Source organism: Amphiura filiformis, chromosome 6 (genome assembly GCF_039555335.1).
Source record: "Amphiura filiformis chromosome 6, Afil_fr2py, whole genome shotgun sequence".
NCBI lineage: Eukaryota > Metazoa > Echinodermata > Ophiuroidea > Amphilepidida > Amphiuridae > Amphiura > Amphiura filiformis.
This window is the reverse complement of record NC_092633.1, coordinates 7,018,686-7,036,622: the sequence shown is the minus strand read 5'-3', so window position 1 is coordinate 7,036,622 and position 17,937 is coordinate 7,018,686. Positions and strand designations below refer to the sequence as shown.

At 36.1% G+C, this 17,937-nt stretch overlaps 1 protein-coding gene across 1 annotated transcript in view; it reads left to right on the top strand.

Annotated features, from left to right (window-relative positions):
- LOC140154900 (fibronectin type-III domain-containing protein 3A-like) overlaps window positions 1-17,937 on the top strand; it is an 83,525-nt gene that overhangs the window by 47,189 nt on the left and 18,399 nt on the right. Inside the window, 6 exon segments of the mRNA XM_072177559.1 lie at window positions 2,204-2,309; window positions 2,311-2,427; window positions 7,105-7,161; window positions 8,105-8,297; window positions 14,429-14,553; window positions 15,339-15,501. Coding sequence (XP_072033660.1) covers window positions 2,204-2,309; window positions 2,311-2,427; window positions 7,105-7,161; window positions 8,105-8,297; window positions 14,429-14,553; window positions 15,339-15,501 — 761 coding nt within the window.

Below are 17,937 nucleotides of genomic sequence, written 5' to 3'. Positions count from 1 at the left end.
TTTAATTCCGAGGGTGCTGAAACTCATATTACTGTTGTGTAAAAACACAGTTTGCCATTTGTGGGCTCCTGTTTTTCAGGAAAGTATAAAAGCCAGTGTTTTCAAAGGTTTTCCATGCCAAGCTCTGGCAATTAATAGGCCAAGAGCTGTCAAGTATGTGAAGCCCAAAATAATGTGTTCCACTTAATGTGCCCAAATTTGATTGAAATCACCCAATTTGGCTAGAAGATTGTTTGCTGTTGATGAAGGCAAAATCCTGTTGCAACAACAAAAGACCATTTCTGGTATTTTGAAAGCATAAATTCTGTCAGAATTGCTGAAAATTGACCAAAACATGCATATGCTGGTGCAACCCACTGATTGCCATTGTAAGTACACTCAATTAACCCAATTCAGCTGCTATGCTTTACTGTGGAAGGCAGAGTAAAATCCATTTTATCTCCTGAACACTGTATAGCCATTGAACAAATTCCTTGGAAGATTACAAGGAGTTCAAAAGTTCATCAGTGATGTTAGCAAGATGGGATGTCTTGCTGATGTTGGTGCTCAGGCGGCAGGCTGGTGTGTGTTGCTCTTTCCAAGAAAGCTGCCATTCATTTTCAAATGAGGTTTATCATAAACATAAAGGATGGATGACTCAGTGAGGGAAATCTTGGCAAGATAGGCATGAGACAGACGTCAGCAAGATATAGGTTGAGGAGGGAGCTAGAGGAGATAGTGATAGCCCAAAAGGGCATACTGTTGATATGTGCTGCACATAGTTAACATGGCACTATGCATGTTTTCACACCTACATGCATATTTATATGACAACAAACAGACATACTGCAGCAAGAATGAAATTACAGGAGAAGCAAATATATTGATAAAATAATATAGAGAAACGTATATTGCTACAGGATATTTTTTTAATTGAACAATTTTTTATGCCAAATACCATTCATGATTTCAAGAATGAAGGAAAGAGAAACATTTTCATTGCAGATGGATTTAGATGTTATCTTTAAGTACGCAAAGCACCCTGGAGGTTTCTTTCCACTCAGTTGAGCCAGGGATGTGAGAGTCACATCCCTGGTTGAGCTGACTTTAATGTTGAAGACTTAAAAGAAATTATAAGAGAGAAAAAATTGGACAAACATGTTTGCGAACTGAAAACCTGTAATTGACAAACATGAAAACCTATAAGTGACAATCATGTTTGCCACCTGAAAAATATAAGAAGATAATTTTTGTACAGTTTACATGTTGATTATGTATTACATAATATTGATTGGCTTGGACAGAACTTTCCCATCATATTAAAGTAAGGTAAATGATGCGAACCTGTAGATAAACAGTGAATAGAATGCCCATCTCTATTTTCTCTACTCCTCCATGTATTGTCGCTGTAGGGAATCGCTACACCTCCACAATGATGCTCTTACTTTCCCAGCATTAAAGAATGTCAGTACCCATTTATACACCTGGGTTAAGAGGGCATAACACTCATGGCCACGGCAGGACTCGAACCAACAATCTCACAATTCATGAGGCTGGTGCTCTTCCCGCTAGACCACACATGCCCCCATCATAATTATCATTTATACTGGACAAAAAACTGCATCATTGCAAAGGAATTTTGATATTGAAATATATTTTGTTGAAGATATCACACAAGGGCCGGAGGCTCGAATGTGATGTCTAATGTACATTTAACTTTCATTGTGCGATGCTGCGGTATAAAAAAGCATTGAGCAATGTAGAATCTGAATCGACATGAGTGTTGTGAAATAGATCTTATGAACAAAGAAAGGTACTATAAAATGTCTTGACTTTAAATCTTGAATTCATGAGTACATAGCACATTAGAGGAATGGGATGATATATAGTTGTAAGGAATTAATATGGGTGAAGTTGTAAACAGAAAGCATTCACAAGGAAGAGACTAATTTTCTAACAACATGTTTCATATTTATATAGCATTTGTTTCACATGTTTGTGTACACAACAACAATGTCATGTAGATTCCAAGATCATATACTGGATAACATGATGAAAATCATCATTGACCATCAATGCATGATGATATGCTACATGTTGTATGATGATTTCTTGTATTTGTTGAGCATGATCTATCAATTTCATTTAACTACAAAATAATAACAGCAAAAAGATATTAACAATTTCTATTGTATCTCTTTTTCTTCTTTATTTTCCTGCCCAGAAGATCCTCGACTTAGGAAGTTACGAGAATTACTGTCCGACATTCAAGCACCAGAAGTCCAGGAGATTACAGCGAGGGCGGTGCATGCCAGATGGTCATTCCCACGAACATGCTGGGAATGGCGATTGTTGTATTGATGACAACAACATAGACCTGTCTAATGTTAGCTTTGAATTACTCTTAGCTGATATGAGCAGGAATGGATCTTCAAGGTCCATATATAGGTAAGCATGTGCAAGGAGTAAAACATTTTTTCAAGAATTGAATGAACAAATGGAGTCTTGAATGAGACACATGGACCTTGCATGGAAAGGAAATCAGATACTTTTGCCATGCATTGCCAGGTTTACACCAGGGCTACATTTGAAATGAATTGCTATGAAATGGGGGATGAAACAAACAGACATTTGTTCATTCAATTTGTGAACACAAGAAACCACAACCTTTGCAATTAACTGATGGGTAAATTTACACGCTGTCCATTTTGCATTTTCAGTTCAGTTTGGTTAGAACTAGCCCTGTTCACAAACCGTGATGCCTCTCGAATAGCGCGCGAAGCGAGCACCGAGCGTTGCGAGGTACGAGGGAGGTGGATTATTGGTGGAATATCTTGGATCATCATGATCCTAGGTATCAGAGTACAGCACAGAGCCTATGCTAAGTTTGGTCAATAATATCAAAGTTTTGTTGACCATTTAAAATAGGCTTATGGGTGTATATAAGTTATTACATGCTATTTATAAATGTGCCAACTTGGCAAAGTTGAAGAGTAAAAAAATTTGTTCTGTGTAGACAATAATTGTTGATGGCTACATGGAAGAGTTGTACTTCAACATTGAAGGTTGAGGGTTTCGCTGGCCCAGCACTGGCCCAACCATAGATTCTGTGCGTTTATATGGCTTACGGTGATTGTGTCATGGTATCACATGGGATGCATGGACAGTGGTTTTCCTAGTGTGCTTTAGTGAGATTAGATATGTGGTTAGGGTTAATTTAGGTCTCAATAATGGAAAATACATACGTAAAACCCTAACAGAACCCATTGTCTTTGCTATCGGAAGGAAAAGAAGGAACAAAAAAGGAGAGAAGGTGAACAAAGAAGTCACTTGGTACCCCCGGGATCGAACCTTAGACCTTCTGGCATGCCAAGCACAAGATCACCGATGGTAGCCACAGGGATTTCGCTGGCCCGGTCAGCAATTGCGTGCATATATATGGCTTGGAGTGATTGCGTCATGGCATCACATGAGATGCATGCATGCGCAGTGGTTTTCCTAGTTAGATTTAGTGTGGTTAAGGTTAATATGTTGCCCATTTTATTTACACTGAATGGCACATATTATATGCAGTTTAACCAAGTACAATGCAAACATTGCTATGCACATTTTACATGAGGAATGTATTCCTGGTATTATGGCATACATACAACTGTATCGTGAAGGTGGCACAAGCAGGGTACATTGCTTTTTTGCTTTGGTTAAACAAATTTACAGTTTACTAGACAACATGCCACATAAACTAGAATGTGTTAGTTAGAAGCAACTGGTGTTTATTTTGGAGTGAAAACAAAGGAAACCATTTGATTTAGATAATGGCATAACTATGCCAAGCAACTACATTTACATGTACAAGTCGCAGCATCTTTGACGAAATTATTTATATTACGAATATAGCGATTTATACACTGTTGGTAGCAGGCTTGAAAGTCACATTAGTTGTGCTATCAGGTTGACTTGAAAACATGATATGGGGGTATATGTCAGCTTTTCCACAGTTTGGTTAATTTTAGTAGACTGACATATGTATCAAATCATGTTGCTTATAAATTGTCTCTCCTTGCTTGTGAATTCTTAACTTTCAATCTGTTAAAATGATCTTAATTTCAAAAGATGGGCGTAAGTCACGTTTTGAATTAAGTAAATTTGCTTTGATACTGATATATCATTTCCCTATGATTAATTTGTCTTGTTATTTTATCGCATCAAGAAATGGTCTGACTTCAATAATATCCTTTTAAAAGATAATAATAGTTCCTTAGCTCAGTATATCTGTTGATGTGCAGTTGCAAGCTAACTTGAAAGCTTTTACTTTGCCCAACTCTAGGCTCTGAAAAGGTTTGACATTTTCATTTTTTTGCTTTTAATGAAAAATGCCATCTGGAATCGACATTATAATGTTCCAATCACCTATTGCTCTAAGCAACATCCTCATCCTCGGTATTCCAAGTTCGTTGACACTGCCAAGATTGACAGTTGTATCTTTGCGGTAGCGATCAAATCCTACTTGTATAGCGCAAAGTTCTTCTGTGATACAATTATAAGATGTGGAACTTTGTTGGAGAGATGGTGTTGTAATAGTCTGAAATGTTGTTGCTTCATGGATGCTTGAATCTGTATGCCTTTGGTGAAGGTCAGCAACAGGGGGAATCAGCATCCACTTGGTAAATGCACAGATGGACAAGAACTGAATGAAATAGGAGAAATTACAGAATTGTAAAGAGTGGGGGTGTGGGAGAGAGGCAGAGGATAAACACAGATGGTGGTTAGCATGGTTATAATTTAGATGCATGAAACAAAAATATTAGGCATTGGATTATAGTGCCTGTGTACAGGAAGAGGCGGAATTGTAAATTAGCCTTTTGCACTTAAGTGTAGAATTTAGTGCTTTCCTATTCTTAGATTACTGATGTGATGAGGGTTATATACTTCTATGAACAAGCTGACATCAAAGCAGTGAGCAATACAATTTTAGGATTTCATACTTCCTCTACTAGTTTGTATGAATGTCCTTCTTACAATATTGTGTGTAATAAATGCCCCTGGGTGTTCAATTTTTCAGAAGGGGGCGTTTATTAGAGGTTAATTTTCAGTGGAAAAAGCATGAAATTGTCACACAAATCAGAATTTTCACTCACTTCCGGTTAGTTTCCGGGTTCAAATCCAATATGGCGGTGCCCATGGAATACAATCATCTGTAAGTGCATTTTAAGCAAGAATGTAATTTATATCTCGACCGTATAATTTGGCAACGAACTGGATGGAAGTTTTTAGAATAGGTAGGGCCTATTGTAAGTGAAATTTAGCGATCATGAAGCCAACATTGACATGACTGATGCAAGTTTTAAGCTTACGCATACAAGACTGCATTTATTAGAGCGTTTATTACAGACAACACGGTGTATGTGGCGTGTTCTCATATCACTGTGGCCACTGTTAATAATAATAATAATAATTGCAGTTGACCCCTTTCTGACAAATTTTGCGAAAGAATCTGATAATAAATATCTATTTCAAGACAAAAATAATTATTACATCTGAAATTTTTGTTGAGCCAGTCCAAAGTTAGGCATATATGTTTGTGTACTAGGAATATAAAAGAAATCAAATGTGTGTTTCTACCAAAAATTTAAATCCACAATCTTTGCCCAATTCTGCAACAGAAGATTTTTAATAATAATAATATTAATAATAATGATGATGATAGTAATAATAATTAACCATAATAGTAATACATGTAATAATGGTAAGTTAATTTCCCATATTCATAAGAATAAAATCACGAAACGGGTATTTACAATGATAAATCATATGGATTCAGCAAACAAAATACACTTACATGAACTAAGAAAATAATAATTGCCCCATTGCAAAAATTCATCGATCTCCACTTCAATGTATTTGTTTCATGTGAATCAACCCACGCATTTACACCATTTATGACAGCAGTAGTCATCTAATTGATAGGTTAAACAGACATAAAATTGGGAAGGGAATCCCTCATTGTATCAATATGAGGGTTAATTACTGATGTAATGGGTAGAGTGGGAGAAACAAATGGATGTAGCAAGCTTACGGGATCTGTGTCTCCCTCTGTATATTTACATTTACCCCCGCATGACTTTATTTGATTAGTAATTAATTTAATAAACGGCTTCAATTGAGAAGATTTGTTGGTGTCCCTGTTATGCAGTGATTTTTATTTGGTAGTCAGTGGATTATATTGGTAGTTTTAATTTTTATATTTATAAATCATCAGGCTTATAAAACTGCAAATTTAGTAAGGTTTTATTATTTCTAGTCAACCATATGGTTGGAGTTGCAATTGTTTGACGTAGTAGTATTAGCTTTGGTGACAGTTGAACATTTATTTCATCTTTTAATGAATGTGAACTTTGATTATAATGGAACATTTATTGCTTGGTTTAATTAATATGTATGTAATAGTCGCCTCAATGAAGATTGCTTTGGAGTCTTGCAAATACATGCCCATTGGTAAATAATTGAGTCAAATATATGATACAGCATTGTTAAAGGTTGGTGGTCAGATTTTTTCATATTCTGTTTTGTACCTCACATTCAGGCCTGTACCAAAATAATCTGATTGATCTCAATTTTTTGCTCTTGCAGTTTTGATATTAGAAGCAAAAATGTTGGAAGGTGTGTGTGTGGGTGGGTAGGGGGGTGGTATCTCAGCTCTGAACTGTATACTGTATTCAGGATGAGAATTCATTTTTGAAACCAAACCAGTAATGTATCATACAACCCTGTATTGCAACATTGAAAAATGATCATATTTATTCAGCACTCAACACAAAATGTATTAAAAATTGCACAAGAGACTTAAAAAAGATAATCAAATCGAAAGAGAAAAAATTAGAGTAGACTCAATTCCATTGTAAAATTGTTCCTGGAGAGAACGGGACCAATTATCATTCCATTTTTGGCTTCTGCCAATAAATGCTACAAGAACACTGATCCAATATGGAGGATTGGGTCAGGACTAGTCCATATGTCTTTGGTTACTCCCTGTCTAAAAGCAAGTTTGTTTCACCCAACATAACTGACATTGTATGAACTAACTATTAACACTCGTATTTTGCTGTTTTCTCTTCCTTTTTACAGTGGTGATAGTCAGAGGATGGTGACGGATTTGAAGCCAGCCACTGAATACAACCTCAGGTAAGATCTGAAATTCAGGGGATTAGCAAATAAGGGATTCAGTTGGCAAACAAGGGATTTGGATTCTTAACAGTGGAATCTGTAGTCTGTGTTAAAGACCCTTGTAAGAGGATCAACACCTTGCTCATCCGAGTGCCAAAGGCAAGGCCCGGGGGCAAGGCATTAAGCGCAGTAAGCTTAAGGACAAATGTAGACGGGTGTATATGTGGTACCCAGCAGTTTCTCTATGGGTAATATAGTATTATAGTAATGTTAATCTTTTGTGACGCAGACTACTGATCTGATGAGAATGTCAACCCAATTTGTTTTGTGTATTACATGCATTGTTATAAGAAACAACTGATAATTTAACAAAGTTCGGTAAAGTAAGCATCACATCGTGGGCTTGGAACCAGTGCAGACCATGTCATGAATTTAAATATTTGATACAGAGAGATTTGGTTCTGAGGTCTTGACATCTTCGGTAATTTGTGAAAAATTAGTGCGAGTGAAAAACAATGAATTACATAAAAAAAAGCTCAAAACTTTTCAACCAAGTATGCTGGGGGTGCAAGGATACCAGCAATAAAACACTAAGGTACTGTGCAAGTTATTAAATGATATGTTGTCAAATGTGCCTCCTTTGCTTTGGCCTGGATTACTATGAGATTATACCACATACAATTTATTTATGGGAACAGTCCGTAGGTTAGGGATAAGGTTAGGGTTAGCATTAGCGTTAGTCTGGGATAGGGTTAGGGTAAGTGCTATAGAGTTATGGTTAGCTTTCGGGTTAGAGTTCTGTTTAGGGCTTAGGTTATTATAAGAGTTAGGGGGAAGTTAAGCAAGTTTTCGGACAAATAACCCTTCCGACAATCAACCTGTAACCCTATTGGTACTGCTGCCAACCATAATTTGAATCAAGTTAATTAATTTCTTTATCTATTCTTTTTCCACCATGCAGTGTGAGTGCAATACTAGACACGGTACGTGGGGCCCAATCTCAGACGACCATCTTTGAGACCCTTGGTTGCCCACCTGATGCCCCAATGATTCCAAGATTAACGACCAAAACAAAAAGTAGCTTGATGCTCAAGTGGAATGCACCAAACTGTAACGGCGCTAAAATTCACACCTATATTTTACAATGTGATAAGGTAAGTTTGGAGGTGTAATGATACTTTTTGCTCTGTTTTGATATTGTAGGAAAATTGTATGAAATTTCCCAAATGTAAGGGTTTGGCATTCCAGACAGGAATCAAATCATAAAATGAAGTGTTTTATGAACGTTAGACTGAGACTTAGCGTAAGTTCATAAAAGAAAGGGCCCATATTATGTGACCCCCTCAAGCGAAATGAGGACAATGTTGTCAAAGTTGTTAATGCATTATGACATATCAATTGTCACTAGCTCTGCTGAGGTGGGCATCAGCGCCTCGCTGTCAGCAATGCACGCCTCTACTCGTACTCGCTGTTCGGTCATCGCAATCGGAGGGAACTGACCAAGTTCTACTTCAGCTTGGCTTCCTTCAGTTAAATTTTAATGGCTTGTACTCAAAGTAAAGCTGATTTAAAAAAATATATTTGTTAGTCATGATGCAAAATCTGCCAATTTTAAGACATTGTGCTCATTTTTGCTTAGGCCACATGTTGTTTCATTTGCAGATGCAATGCAAGAACATGACAGGTGTCACATAACTGTGTTCTTACATATTCTGTATGGATGAGTTAACAACCTGCTGGATTCTCCCATATTGTGTTGTTTTAAGGTCTATTTCAACCCAGATGGATGTCAGATGATTTATGATCAAATTAATTTGGTTTCATTAGCAAATAAATTATGAAATTGCAGTAGTGATGGTTATTAACATACAGATCAAAGCCTTGCGGTAATGCACTCTACATGCTGTTTAAAAGTGATTGGTAGCCATCTAGTTTCCAGTGATTACGACCTCATATGCACTGTACAGGCTGTATCAAAAAGATTAGTACCCATCATAATACTGCCCCATTAAGATGCAACAATGTCCCGCTAATTTGTAGATTAATCCCAGAGATTCATAATTGAAGGCGAGTGGGATGGCAGGGGCCATCAGACATGCCAACTAGTACGGTTTCACCGTATTTTGTACGGTAAAATGTGAAAAATACGGTAGTACGGTCACCCCCAAAAAAATACGGAATTCCAGAATTTTGACCAAAATAATAAAATGTGTCTTAAAAAGATAAACAGCTGCAAGATTAGACTACCGACTGAATTACTGGTATTGTTTGACCACTTTCTTGGTCTGTTAAAGTGGTTGCCTACATCGTTTTCTCTCGACTTTCGATGATGCATGCACATTAAAAAATTTATTATTTAATAGGCCGACAAGATGCTTTCCGAAATAATTTACGTCTGACTTGCAGATTTTTCATGACATTTATATTTTTTATTAACCACCTAATGCTATGTCTTCTGAAGGTATTTAGTTAACTATTTTGCTCTTTTGGTGCAAAAGAATAAGCATACAAGAAGGTTTCCGACCGGCCTTTTACTTCCGACTTTCGCACCATGCATGCACATTAAAGAAATATTTAATAGGCCTACAGGATAGTTTCCGAAATAATTTTCTTCTGACTTGCAGATTTTTCATGCACATCAATATTTTTTATTAACCACCTAATGCTATGTCTTCTGAAGGTATTTAGTTAACTATTTAGCTCTTTGGTACAAAAGAATAAGCCTACAAGGAGGTTTCCGACCTCCTTTTACTTCCGACTTTCGCACGATGCATGCACATTAAAGAAATATCTATATGCCTACAAGATGGTTTCCGAAATAATTTTCTTCTGACTTGCAGATTTTTCATGCACATCAATATATTTTATTAACCACCTAATGCTATGTCTTCTGAAGGGATTTAGTTATATAACTATTTAGCTCTATTGGTGCAAAAGAATAAGCCTACAAGGAGGTTTCCGACCTCCTTTTACTTCTGACTTTCGCATGATGCATGCACATTAAAGAAATATTTATAGGCCTATAAGATGGTTTCCGAAATAATTTTCTCCTGACTTGCGGATTTTTGATGCACATTAATATTTTTTTATTAAGCATCTCCATCTAACTGCTACACATGCTATGTCTTCTGGAGGTATTTAGTTCTAAACTATTTAGGTCTGCAAAAGAATCATGCAAGATGCTTTCCGACTTTGTTTTTTCAATGGCGCACCCATAATGATTTTTCTTTAACCATACTATAATGATGATGATTCTGATGATGATCAATGATTTTCTGAACTTCAAAGTTTTAACAAAAGCATGCTTCTAACAACATTAGAAGTAATAAAACCCAATGTTTCCAGAAATATATCAATTTGTTTGGTCTACATACTTTATCCAATTTCGTGAGGTCAAAGGTCACATACAAGGTCAAAGGTCGACTTAGGTCACCAAATCTTTTAATAATTGATTTTTAACTGTGCATCACATATCCGAAAATCAGCTTGATCAGTCATGTAATTAAGGAAATATGACGACTTTACGATGGCCGCTTTCCATGTAAAGTATAGCAACGTAGCACTTTCAATGAGTGATAACGCGTAAAGGAAGCATCTTTCTGTATTGATTTATTACTTTGATGGAATGGTTCTTTGGTATTGCAAATTTGATTACAAATTTGTGTAAGGGTTATACTTTTGGGGTTTCTGTGGTTGGCAGGTATGCAAAAGGTACATATTTCAAAAATACGGTTTTAGGGTGCAAAATACGGATTTTTGTTCTTCTGAGTACGGAAATCTGGATTTCAAAGTTGGCATGTCTGGGCCATATTTGGCCAGTTTTAGCCATTTCACTAAAAAGCCGCAGTGTATTTCATAATTTTAATACATTGATCTTTAATATAGGAAATGAGTCGGGAAAGCCAATAATTGCATTTTACATTTCCACATGTCTTGCAGTTCTTGAGTTATGGCCAATAATATATGGTCATTTTCACGGTAAAGGGTGTAACTTTGGATTTTTAACATTTTGATCCGTAGTTTTCTAATAAAGCCACAGAATTCCATGATTTTTGGCCACATAAGTCATCTAGTTAGCAGCTACCTTGGGTAGCATAATCATCTTCGGGAGTTACTGCGTTCAGTTTTAGCAGGCTTAAATGTACCTAATATTGCCATTTTGAAAAACTGTAAAAAATAGTAACATTTTTGTAAAATTTTGTGTTTTCTTCAGTTAGTTCATGGATAATTTTTCTTATCCTGAAATTACGGTCATATGTTCAGTAAACACTGCCACATTAGATTTAATTGTGAACAGCCCTGTATTTTTGAGAACCGGATTTCGATATTTGTCGTTTCGGAGGCTTCATTTTCCGTTAACAATTGTTAACAAACTTAATGGGTATAGCTTTGGTTCATAATTCTTGGTTATTTCTTCACTTCTTCTTGATTCATAACAGTTGATATCTTAACTTGAAATGGGTAACAAAAATTAGTTGATTTGCAAGCTTTTAAAATTTTTATAAAATCTTGACTTCAAAGAGCCGATTTTCCGTTAACTTTTTTGAAGCCTCCGAAACAAACTGTTCAGCAAGCTTGGGCAAATATAAATAAGAGAGCTCATCCAATCTATTTATCAAAATGTAACAAAGTAGATCCTCAAGTCACTTGTTTTTAAATCATGGAGATATATATCACCGTTTGAAAATGGGACCCAATACAAACTTTCCGTTAACAATTGAAGCCTCCGAAACAAATGAAGCCTCCGAAACAACAGTAAGCTTAATTATCATCTATGCATATCTAAATTGATATGTTCCATATTGATATCTGCATTGTAATTGTTGCATGATATGTGCAGAATGTCATAAATTTAAAAAAAATTGATATTATGGTTAATGCTTGAAAAATATACTGATATCCAAGAAAGCCCGTTTGGAGGCTTCACATGCAAATAACACCATACTTAACAAATGGGTGAAAAAATTACCATGTTATAAATCTACAATATCTGCCGCATAGAATCATTGATTCAATACACACAAGAAAATAACAGCTTAGATGATCCCAACAGTGTTGTTTTCAAAAACCACTTCTGCAATGTTTAACCATTGTTAACATGAAGCCTCCGAAACAAAAAAAATGACTTGCTGTGATAATTTAATTTTTGTCACAACTGAAATTCAATACTTAGAAGCAAAGCATGAAAATTGGTAATTGTGATATTTTTTACCTATTTTTTCATGTCAACTTCTAGTAGTTAGCCAAATATTTTACTTTTATGATCACCTGTGTTGTTAACTGAAGCCTCCGAAACACAAATCGCTTGAATTGCCAATTCTAAAAATAACTCCAATTTCTGTGAAACTTGGCTGGGAGGTTCCTTTCATCAAGTAGTATTTGTACATGAAGTTAGACATTTAAATTATTTTAGGAACCTAATTAAAACTTAAAAAATATGTTTAAGGTTGGGAAATTTCCATTGCAAATGACCCTTGATGTTAAAAATTTTCAAAATTGCAATTACAAACATAGCAAAACATGGTATAAAATTTAACTTATATCTGTTGACTTACTTTGGAATGGGATTTCACATGTATTCCAGCTTTCATGTCATAATTTTCTGAGCTTATGTAAAATACATTTTTCTTAGATTTTAACCAAAATGTTATGGAAATGTCAAATTTTTATCAGAAATCAAAAGGTTTAAGCCTTGAAACACTATTTACTGGAATTTAAGTTGCTTCTATGCATGATTACAGTAAACAGAAACATATTTAAGTGGTTTGAAATTTTGACCCTAAAAATCAAAAGTTACACCCTTTACTGTGAAAATGACCATATCGAAACAAAACTGTTGGGGTTTTCCCCTCCAGAAAAAAAATCATGCAAGTTATATCAGGGTCTTGGGATCTCCATAGAAACCCATACACTATGGACCACAATGGCCTCATCCCAATGGCATAGTTTAATAACCTCAATTAAACACTCATAGTGCAAAATTTGACCTCAAGTTGCAGGGTATGAGTTTTTGTACCAATTTTTTCAAAGGTCATTCAATGAATGTGCAAATGTATTGGGGTTAAAGAACTGTGCCTTGATAGATGAGCATGTTGTGGATCCTAGTGATACCATTACTCTTGTGTGTCATTCATTATGTGCCTCAATATTTGAGGGCAAACACTGCTTGGTCATGCCGTCTTCTGACCCACTTTAAAATGTCAGAAACTATAATAGAGTCTGGAGATACAATGATGCATTTGGAAAAAGCATGCTTTTCAATAATGAAAATGGGTGGATACCAATCATACAGTGTCATTTACATAACTGAGAAATAAAGTTCAAATCTGATAGTGTGGTTTTAAAGAATCTTTGCTGTCGACCACAAAGTTATGTTATAGCCCCACATTAACCACCAAAATAGAACTGAATATGTTATCTTGAGCTGTCTTACTGCAGGACCCTCCGGATAGCTACATTGTTGACTGTCTAGCTCTAGACAGCTATTCCTGTTACCAGGTTAAATATATATCACCTTAGAAAGTGGTTTTAAAAATATACTGGCCTTAAAAAAATCATAGACGATACAAAATCCTTCATTCCACATGAAAACTTGCAAGCTGATACATCATTATGCAACAATTCACTCAGTGGAATCATTGCTTTATGTTGTTGCGAAGTATTTGTAATTATGCAATTGTTGATAATAATCATTTGAATAAATGTATTCGGTAAATGTAATACCACACAACATTCCAACATGTGTTCCATAAACAAACAGAATTCCAAAGCCATCTGTACAGAGGCTGGGACAGAATAATAATGGTGAAGAAATAGGACGGGAGAAACGTCCAGCTATATATTTAGTCAAAGATCGATCATATGATTGTTTTCAGGAAGTTTTAAAAAAATTTCTTATGAGGGGGATGAAATGATTATGAAAACAAAATGAAATGTGCTTTGAATACATTGTTTTATGATTATCATCTATTTGTTGCTTATTTAATTGATAAGAAGGAAGCATAATTTCATATCTAAATCAGAAAATAGATATGTCAGTGTTACATTGATGACAAGTATGCAATTAAACCTCTCAACTAGATACTAAAAAATGCAAATTGAACGCTTAAAAATCAGACAGTCCTAAGTTCTTTATTATTACTAATTTACTATCTTATAGACCTTCTTGCATTCAACTGACTAACCCACATATGTTCTTCTTGTACATTTAGTATCCATCTTCATATCCAGGTCAGTTAATAGTATTGATAATGAGTCTCTTTCTGATGTTTGATTTATCTTTCAGGGGAATGGTGGCGATGGTTTTGTGACAGTATTTGAAGGCAGTGAGAAGCAGCATAGAGTAGTAAAGCTGCACCCATCAACTCAGTACAGATTTAGACTTCAAGCTGTAAACGATCATGGAGCAAGGTACGTATGTCCAACAACCTATAAAATAAATTGATAATAATTATGTGGTTATGTACCAAAATGGTCTCATATTTAATCGCCTCCATTTAATAATGATAAGCTTGTATGATGACCTAGTATTTTGCAGTATGAGGTTTAGTACCCAGTGTTTTCGCAGGTCATGCCGAGAGTACACAAGACTATTGGTAAAAGAACTTGGTCCTTTTGTTGATATCCTAATGACTGTGGCAGAGGCTAAGAGATCTTCAATAGCCAGTTAGGCCACTAATGATTGAGGAGTTAAGAAAATCAATGCAAGGGAAACACCCTGCAGATGCATATTTTACTGGCTCATTCCGGGAATGATCCAGTTGATAAACCCATCAAAGGTAGCAACAGGAATAAAAGCAAGTTAATATTGTTAGGCTATTAGAGAATAGAAAGGTTGTACATATGGGGGGATTAAAGATTGACAAATATGGAGTTATCATTGTTGTGTTTTTATTAATAGTAGAAAAGGTTATGGGAAATCTTAATTTTTGTCCTACACTGCCTGGATGATCCCTACCAGTGTTCCTTCTAAGGATTTCAAGCTTGGGCCAATTTGGTCATTTTGAACAAGAATTGGCCCAATGACTAATTAAAAATGTTTTTGTTCTTACATGTATTATTTTCTTAATTTGTTCTAAAATTCTTGTGGACAGTTTCTCAATTTTGGGCCAAATGGCCTTAGAAGGAACACCAATATCTACCAAATACATATGTCTGGTTTTGTTACATGTCATGTTTTTATTTGAATCACACAGTGGTTTTAGTCCAGAGGTAACATACTATACATCAGGCAGCGCCCCTTCCACGCCAGAGCCACCGACCCTCCTTGAAGCAGTGGCCCGTAGCCTGAAGCTTCAGTGGCAGAAGTCTGCGGGTGATGTGAGCGGTTATATATTAGAGATGGATGATGAGTCAAAGGTAAGTGCATGGTGGGGCTCCTTTAGTGTGTGTGTGTTAGAGACCGAGAGGAAAGTTAAATGGGTTTCAATGAACACAACTTGGAAAAGTGTTTTCATTTGCATCATATTTTGGTAGTCTTGGCCAACTTTTCAATCTCTGTGAGCTAACATGGAAATCTGAGTAGGCGATGTGAAGTAAGATGGAAATCGGGGTGGGCGATAATAGCTTACAATGACAGATAGGCCATGACAGAAAGGTCATTGGCACTACATATCATTTGCTTTTAAATGCACAATTGCACATGACTAATGTGAGTGTGAAAATGATGAATGCAACTTTAATGTAATGGTTTTGTTGAAATTTTGCATACAAATGGATATGTGACATGTGTTGGGATTGTTGTACATTTTAGCATTCCAAAAAGCATCAAACAGATGCCCTTGATGTCTTCTTTTATTTTGATTTGGGGTTCATTAGTTCTCATGAGGTTCAGTTTTTCTTTCTTCTATGCACACATAACCACATGAAAGCATGTAAATATGTAGGTCTTGTTTTTCTCTTTGAAGTTTGGATGTTGGTTTGTAAACACTAAGTTTTATGAAGAATCTCAGAAAAATGTTTTATTCATGGGGTCAAACTTTATAGGCTGCCTGTAAATTGTAGTTCCTATCTTGAGTCCTGAGATGTGCAAAGAGGAGCAGATCTAGATTAAATCAGAGCAGATATTGAAATGATTCAGTTGTAAAGTCTACACACACACTTGCTGTCATGTGGACCATCCAGTGTGCTGTAATGTGTATTAGGTCCAGATCTGGATCAGAGATCTCATGGGAGCATATGCTGCACTGATTAGGTTTTGGAGCTATTGCCAAATGGGCCAAGCAGCTCAACCTAGATCTAAACTGATCTGGACCAATTAACATCATGTAGATATGAACACAATGTGTGTGCACATGTGTCTAGACGTGGTATGATGGGATGGAAGCCATACATGTCATGGTTCAAATACTGGGCTCCTGCATGCATATCTATATACAAAGTCTTGGCTTGCTTGGATACAAAGGTCCAGAAATGGATCAACAGTTATGGGATGGCTGGAATCCAGGTTGTCATCCTCACTGTTTGCTTTTGTTACAGCATATGAGAGTGCAGTAGTTCAACTGTGGAAATTATGTGATATTTTGTTATGATGTCTGCTCATGATTTATTGTGCAGTCATAAATACATGGGAAGGAAAATAAACAACATGGAATTGGTGCAGGTTGTGGTGTAGAGCCTGTTGCTATTTAAAATGATGATGGGCAGAAAAAAAGATGTGCAACATACTATATGTACCATTGTGGCAAATTAAAACCCCAACCATGTCAAAACAAGTTCCATCATCCCCTACCAAAATAATGAGCTCTAGTATTGGTAACTTAACCATAAATGCTAAAAATGATTTTTGGCTATCGGAATGGAAGAAAGGAACGAAAAATTACAAGCACAAGATCACCGACAGGCAGCGGCGGGTCATTCGCTGACCCAGCCAATGAAAGCATGCATATATGACTTTTAAAGCTGATTGCATCATGGCATCCCATAGGATGCATGCACGCACAGTGTGGTTTTGCTTTATAAGATTTTGTAAGATTTTATAGAGTTAACCAACAGCATATATAGAATGGCTTGATAATTGGGTGTTTCACTAAAAATGGTCCGTAGAAGTTTATATTGGAGGCAGTTGTACAGTACCAGAAGCTGATAACAATAGACCACATTTGTCTGTCACCTGTTACTTTGGATGCACCTGTTGATGTTAATACTGTATAAAATAATATATATATACAAGCACCTATGACTATAGTTGCTTGTAACAAAGTCATGTCCTGTCCGTACTTAAAAGGCATTAGAACTAGGATTAACTAGGGCATCTTAGATTTGTGCATGAGCTACACTACACATTTCAGTGCTAGCCTCTTGTTGGGAACAAGAAGTAAAAAGACTATGCTGTCCTTTGGGTCGTGAGATGTATAATATATTGTGTTTTTGTGGTGAATAAATGATAACAAAGTATCAGAGGTGGTTTCTCCATTTCCCTTCCAATTACAATTTCCTGCTTGCTTTCTGTAATGTTTGCTATTTAAAGACAGTTCTTGGTTCACGGCATGTCATTTCACTTATGTCAGGAAGTGTGTGCAGACTTAGTACAACATATGTGCACTTAAACTGATGTTAATGTACAAGTTAACCAAAAGGTTGAGCTAAATTCATTGGTAACAATTCAGTTGCAATGAACTGCGTGTGGAATCCATGATACAACTGCATTTATTCAGGGGTATTTTGGACCATGGTTGTACCCCTTGGTCTGCTGTGAGTGGGGTGGGGTAGGGAAGAAGTTATTCCAACATATTCATTAGTTATATGCCTTGAAAATTTGTAATGTATCTTCATCCTGGCCTGAGCTAGAATGAA